This window comes from Poecilia latipinna, unplaced genomic scaffold, assembly GCF_001443285.1.
Source record: "Poecilia latipinna isolate Pla-1442-1.1 unplaced genomic scaffold, P_latipinna-1.0 Scaffold284, whole genome shotgun sequence".
Classification (NCBI taxonomy): domain Eukaryota; kingdom Metazoa; phylum Chordata; class Actinopteri; order Cyprinodontiformes; family Poeciliidae; genus Poecilia; species Poecilia latipinna.
In genome coordinates this window covers 107441-114586 of record NW_015112900.1, presented here as the reverse complement: position 1 = coordinate 114586, position 7146 = coordinate 107441, and the positions used below count along the sequence as shown (strand labels likewise).

The following is a 7146-nucleotide window of genomic DNA, read 5'->3' as shown; positions in this document are numbered from 1 at the left end:
AAGTTTAAAGCTATTTGTTACATAGATTTGTCAATTTGTGAACTAACAGTAAATGTGCAAAAGAATTTATGTGGGGCAGAAAGTGCCATAATTTTGATTTTAATCATATTTTCTGTATTTTCTTTGTAATGTTTTAGATTCCTGGCTCTGACACAAATCACTGTGAATACTTCTGCTACCGTCGATCCAGACGGGCTCTACTGTAACCTTAGTGAATAAGTGTCATTAGATGTGGTTTAACAAATCAGATTCATTGTTTCAGGTTAAAGAAGAAACATGAAAACAGTTTTAATCCAGATTAATTTAAATAGAAACAGATTATTTTCCAGAGGATCAATTTGAACCACCACTGCTCACTGGAGCCCTCTAGTGGAGAAAAGCTTAAGACACAGACTCATTGTGTTATTACATTGTTTTATGAATTAAATATAACCTTTATTGTAAAATATATTTGAATAAAATTAAAGGCTTATGAACCATCTCTGTAAATTATTTATTGGAGACGATGCGTGTTTTTCAATGCTTGACCATTAAGGTATGAATATCTCTGAACTTTTGTGGTTTCACGCTTTGAGGAGAAAATGGCTGCTGAAAGTTTCCTACAATCCATCAAAGCTGCTAAAGTTGCAACACCCAGATCAGCTCTGATAGAGACAGAAACTAACACCTCATCAACAACATCCTGCATCTCATGATCATTCATGTCAAATTTATCTGATGTGCGTGACAGAAACGAAACGTCACCAGTTTCCCATTAACTCTACAGTTCAAAATGTTTTCTTCCTAAGTATAGAGCTATATGTTGAAGTTTTGATCCAATGGAAAACTTTAGTCGAAAACAGTTTAAAAACAAGAGAATTTATTATATATGCAAAAGCTAATATTTTATATATTTTCTGACCCTGGAGGTTTGATCTGATTGGCTCGTTTAAATTAAGAAGGCGGGGTTTTAAAGAGAGATGTTTTTTTTTTCCATGTAGCTGCTGCTTTTTATGATAACTAGAAGTAAATAAACAGATTTTCTTGCTGTTCAGTCAAACTGGTGTCTCTTCTTTTCCACCTCTGTGTCAAATCGAGCTGCAAACTCATGACCAGAAAACCTTAACTCTGATCTGCAGCAGCTCAGACAATTAAACACAATTATGGTTGCATTATGTGTAACTACTTAGATCGTTTGGAAAAATATCTAAAAAATAAAAGTTTTAATTCATAGTTTGTCATTTTCCACACAAAGGCAGAAGATTAAAACAAGAGAAAAAGAAAAAAAACCTCAAAGCATCAGCTTCTATTCATAGCTTTGGCTGCTTAGTGAAACTAACACCTCACTGATGACAGATATGATGGCAAGAAAGTCTTGGAGTTGTTTTAATAATGTTTTAATATTAATAAGTATGCAAAAAAACAGGAAACTAGTAAAGAAAATATTTGCACGAATAATTGAGTGTCATGACTGAAGTGTTTTATGTTTTTAAGGTGATCTGAAAAGAACAAAGTTCAGACGTGGGACAGAGAGTGAAGTCATGATGAGGAGGAAACGCCTCCCAAACCACAGACCCTCATATTTCACCTCTTACCTCTTTAGACTCTCAGTCGTTTCTGATTGTCTGCAAGAGACACAGAGAGGAGCAATGATCACTGCTAGAGAGACACAAACATCTTTATTTCTAACGCTGATGCTTTACTTAACAGGTAAGAATATTTTAAACTATTATAAAAATTACATAAAACTGTTTAAATAATAACTAAAACTAAATAATGTTCCTTTTCTGAGACAGAGTTATTTTATTATTTTCCTGTTTTTCTCTCAGCAGCAGCTGGACAGGTTCAGTACTCAGCAGTCAGAGTTGGTGATGGAGTCACTTTGCCTTGTGGTTATTTGATCTATAGTAGTGATCACTGTGACGGCATCATCTGGATGTTCATTAATAATAGAAGATCATCAATACTGTTTGAAAAAGGACAGATACGTGAAGCTGCAGCAGCAAAATCAGACAGACTGAGATTTGCATCAGACTGTTCTCTGGTGATGAAGAACGTCTCTGTGGAGGATGCTGGTCAGTACACCTGTAGACGGTTTATAAACGGACAGCAAGGACCAGACTTTTACGTTGTTCTGGCTGTTGTTCACAGTGAGTTTTTATATCACTTTTGTCAGAACAAATTGTCCAACTACAAACTAAAACATAACCAGAAAAATGACTAAGCTATGTTTTTCTTTTCAGTGGTTAAACAGAAGCAGAAAGATAAACTCATCCTAACCTGCTCTGTGACGGACATTAAACGCTGCAGACACACAGTGAAGTGGCTGAATGAGGGTGGAGAGGAAATGTTGTCAGACATGGAGGAACCAGATCAGTCCTGCTCTGATACTGTGACGATTCCAGCATCTGACAGGAACTGGAAGGTAAAGTCTGAAGTGTTAAAGTGTAAAGTTACAAATACTTTCACTAACAAACAGCAGCTGTTTGACTTCAGGATTCAGTCCTCTGGTGGAAAAACAGGTGAGAATATTTTCATGAACTCAGTTAGAAAACAATAATTTAACAATTAGAAGTTAAACACTGAATTGATTCCTTATTTGTTCTTATTGTATTTTCTCTGATAAAAATTCAATAGCAAAGACGACGACCACCACAAAACCACCAAGAACAACATCAACACGAAAGTCAACAAAGATGACGACAACAAAATTACCTGCAACTTTATCAACAACAGCAACAACTATGGCAATAAATTCATCTACAATCAACAATTTCTCCAAAACTCCAGGTAGAAACTGAATCTTTTGGGTGATAAAGTTTAGTCTTTATCTTAAACTTACTTCTTGTTTAGTCTTTTTATCAAACAGTGATGGTGCATTAATGATATTTCTTCTTTCAGGTTGGTCTATGGTTTATATAACTGGTCCAGCAGTGATCGTAGTAATTATTCTGGTGATCGTTGGATGGAAGAAAACCAGAGGTGAGGAAAACATTTTTGCTGCTTTGGTAAAATTTACATTTAAAAATTACATCCAACAAAAACTGAATGAGTATATTATTGTTTTTTTGTGTTTTAAACAATCTTACATCACAATCAGTCTGTTCTCTACATGCTGACTATTAGAAAACAGACAGGAAATATGTTTTTACGGAACAACTGAACCAAGTTACTCTTTTATTTTATTTCAGAGAATAAAACAAGAAAGGAAGAAGAAGGAAAAGTAAGTAAATCACTGAATCTTTGCATTGTTATTTCAATAGAAAATAGTTTTTTAATTTATTTATTAACTTTAAACTATTTTTGAGAAAACCATCCTGTTGTATTGGTCAGAATTGTATTTTTTGAAGGAATGCATTTTTAAAATATTCCAGATTCCTCCACACATACAATCCTTATATTAAAGAATATAAAAGCTTTTTAAAAAAAATTAAAACACGTTTTTAGTAGCAAAATCAATTTTTTTAAACCCAGCTTTTTTGTAAATACTTGAATTAGTAAATTAATTTACTGTCATTGCTTAATTGCACAACAAAATTAAAAGTGGTCTCAAGTTATTCAGTGAGTAAAGAAGCTCTAAAGCAACTTTAGTATGTTACCTACAGCAAAGTAAGGTAACATAAATCTACAGGTTTACTTTTGTCCTTCAGGATTTTAAATAAGAAGAAATTCACTCTGAATGTCCTGTAAAAAGCTAAATGCTGGTGATTTAGAGAAAATTATTTATTAAACCAAAATAATTGAATGTAATGTGTTGCTAATCTAAATACGGTGCAGTGTTTTATTTATTCTGTTGCATTCTGTGTACAGACTGATCCTGAGGACGGCGTCCACTACGCCTCCATCACTCAGACCAAAAAGACCAAAAAGACCAAAAAGACTAAAGAGACAAAGGAAAAACCAAGAGTAAGTTGTTCTACTAAAAACAACCTTTAAGACTCGAGACATGTTATAGAGTAATGTGCAATAGTTTAGTAGAAACCTCTGGTACTGATAATTAATTACTAAAATATGTAGCATGTTGGTTTGTGAAATAGTAAATGTACAAAGGATCATTAAACTTGAAATAAATAGGGATTTTTATGAACATGTATCTGTATTTTTTGTGTCGTTTCTTTTCAGATCCCCGACTCTGTGACATACAGCACTCTGAATACTTCTGCTGCTCAGGTTACCATCGATCTTGACAGTCTCTACTCTACACTCAGTAAATAAGTGGGATTAGATCATGTTTAATAAACCAGGTGGATTATTTCCAACAACTTTAATCTAGATAAAACTGAAAATGACTGAATGTTTTCAAGATCAGTGATCATTGGGGCCCTCTAGTGGAGAGAAGCAGGAAACGTAAACTCTGTAAAATTATTTTTTCTTGTAAAATACCAGTAATACTGAACGCTTGTGCACAATGACTGCTAAAGGTTATTTTTTTAAAATATATCTCCAATGTCCATGTTCTTCTGTGCTTTATAGTACATAATGTTTGACCGTTATGGTATAAATATCTTTGAACTTTTGTGGTTTCACACTGAGTGGGAAGCAATTGCTAAATTTTTCCATAATGTCAGACATGTTGAAGTTTAAATTTTAAAAAAGAATCCACCAGACTAAAACCTGCTGCTGCTATTGTTGCAACACTTGGATCATCTCAGAAATAGACAGAAACTAACACCTCACCAGCAGCAGATACACCTGCAACCTGTAAGTCATCGCCTGTAGTATCAAATCTATTCTTATGCACATAAGAAAAACAAAACTTTCCAGTTGTGAATCGTCACAGGAAGATCTCTTTCTGCTACAAAACCCAGCCACCATTTCTTTTTCTAATTCTAAATTTTTGAGTGTTTTGTTCCAGATTGTGTGTCCTACATTTTGATATTAAGATAGTCAAGACAGATGTTGCTGTTTATACAGCAAAAAGTTAAATGGAGAAAGAAAAGTTCATGGTGAGATTATTTTAAAAATGCTCTTATTTCCAGACTCAGTCACAGTAAAGAACCACCAACACTGACCCTGGTTCTGGTTCCTTCCTGTTAACATGGAGTCATTCCTTCCCGCTGTCGCCTCATGCTTGATCTGGAGCAAAATGAATGCTGGACTGCTTTAAATTATTTAACCAATCAGCCTTACCGAGTGTATGCTACTGCTTTGTATTATAACCAGGACTGAACTGGAATGTATGTAATTGAATCTGTCTTTAAAAACACATTTATTTGATCATCTGGAAATAAATTGGGGATTTCTTTGTCCTGTAAAATGCCTTGAAAAGGTATTTACTGGAACTGATCACTGTTGTGTAAAAAGTTAATAGATAATATTTTAACGCTTCTCATTAAATAATAGTAATAATTTAATGTGATGGATATTTGTGCATACTTTTTCAAATTTTAATTCATCAACCTATTTTTGTCTTCATCATAACTTTGTGCTTAACAGTTAATTAACAATTAGATGAATGTTTGTGTTCAGATTGCACTGATATGAATATTATTTCTGCACAGAAAACACTGGGTGAGAAAAAATGGTGAAAAATGTGCATTTAGTTACAAATCTGTACTGGGATTTTAAATATTGTTTTTATACTGTCTAGGAAAAAAATACAAAAACCTTTTTGATTTAGTTGAATATTTGTCTTTAAATTAAAAAGCTGCAGATTAAGTTTGTTGAATCCTATTCATTGTATAACCATAGGGGGGCGCTAGAGATCCTTCATGTTTCTGTCGCACTTCTACATTTATCTGTGTTTAGTAAACAAAATACACTTTCGCCCCTGAAAATATCTGATAGTGAACTACGTTCCTGCAAATAGTATATAATGCATTAATATTTATACTATGAGAGCAGATAAAATGTTTTCCACGGAGTCGATTGGACTGTTCTGATATACCCACAGATGATTGATGCAAATAGTGGACAAGTTGTTTCCAAATACCCCAGAACCATATGCATCAGATGCTCTTTAGAAATAATTAAAACACTTTGGTAATTGATACATTAAAAATTCCGATCCTTAGAAAAATCAGAGTGACGGATACTTTAGCAACTTGCAGAAAAAAATTAAAAAGAGAAGACAATAGAGGAGTTATTAAAAACTAAATATGAAGAGAGATGTTAAAAAATGAAGGTTGGAGGAAAAATAAGTTAAAAGCAGTTTTGTGTGGATTAAAACTGAAAAAAGTTTTAAAATCAGAACAAATAAAGCAATAAACCTTCCTTCAAAGCTGCAGTTACTTATATAAACAAGGATTTAAAAAGTTTTCTGAAATATAGTCAGAAAGGAACCAACAGCTTTGTTTCTTTGGGATTCCAGGTAGGTAGCAGCTATTTGCATGTATTTTAGAAGCAAATGTTTAAGTTAAAGTTATATCATTAATGTCATGAGGTTCTAGCTTTAAGAAAGAAAAAGTGAAATTCAGGCTTAAGAACAAAACACACCAGAAAATGTGTTTTTCTCTTTAATCCTAAATGGGAAACTTTTTTTCTCTGGTTCTTTAGAAAGCTAGCCGAGCTCCGTCTCCAACATGACGAACGTATGCAGACGTTTACCCACATTAATTAGTGTGTGTGGGTGTGTGTGTGTGGGTGTATGAATAAGTTGTGTCTGGTTCTGTGCAGAGTAGCGTTCATGCAGTTCAGGACAATAGGCTGTCAAACAAAGTGATTCTGCCTGAGCGCCGACCCCCTGCAGGGAGCATTCCTCACACAACCGACGGTCCGACTCCTAAAGGCCACGAACGGATGAAAATATCCAAATTCTTTAAAACAAACATGAACCAGAAGTCTGTGTCTGATCTGATCTGATGCAGATTTACATTCAGATACCCTCAAAAAACTGATCAGAGTTCAAATCTAACTGTAGTGTTTACTTTTACCCACTAAGTAGATTTATTTTCTGACATCGATCAAAGCAGAATTTCATATAAAGATAAATCTGCTCCTCTTTAATGTAACTCTGTTTCGTGTTTATAGAGTATACACACCCATGTGACTAACAAAAAGAGTAATTGCATCATTAAACACACAAATGGGCTAATTCAATTTGTATTTTCTAGTCAAAGAACTTGACCCAATTTAACAGCCAATCACAGCTCAGTTAAAATCTCCTGAGCCAATGCGATGCTGGGCACCGCCCACATGTGTGCATAATAATAAGAGGCAGGATGATAA

The 7146-nt window shown here is 34.0% G+C and overlaps 1 protein-coding gene and 1 long non-coding RNA gene across 2 annotated transcripts; both read left to right on the top strand.

The window, feature by feature from the left end:
- Positions 1-1465: 1465 nt before the first annotated feature.
- Positions 1466-3637, top strand: LOC106948350 (uncharacterized). Its single transcript, XM_015033966.1, has 6 exons — positions 1466-1689; positions 1809-2129; positions 2223-2501; positions 2617-2769; positions 2881-2961; positions 3630-3637. Exons 1-6 carry the CDS (start codon positions 1521-1523, stop codon positions 3635-3637), a joined length of 1011 nt encoding a protein of 336 aa, XP_014889452.1. The 5' UTR covers positions 1466-1520.
- A 152-nt stretch (positions 3638-3789) lies between these two features.
- On the top strand, positions 3790-4566 carry LOC106948358 (uncharacterized). The gene is made up of 2 exons (XR_001425151.1): positions 3790-3885; positions 4102-4566. It is a non-coding gene; the product is annotated as an uncharacterized LOC106948358 (long non-coding RNA).
- Positions 4567-7146: the final 2580 nt, after the last annotated feature.

Coding starts and splice junctions, on each gene's coding strand:
- LOC106948350 (XM_015033966.1), top strand. CDS start 1,521: ATGATGAGGAGGAAACGCCTCCCAAACCACAGACCCTCATATTTCACC. Junction 2,130..2,222: donor TGTTCTGGCTGTTGTTCACA/GTGAGTTTTTAT, acceptor TTTTCTTTTCAG/TGGTTAAACAGAAGCAGAAA. Junction 2,770..2,880: donor CAATTTCTCCAAAACTCCAG/GTAGAAACTGAA, acceptor TTCTTCTTTCAG/GTTGGTCTATGGTTTATATA.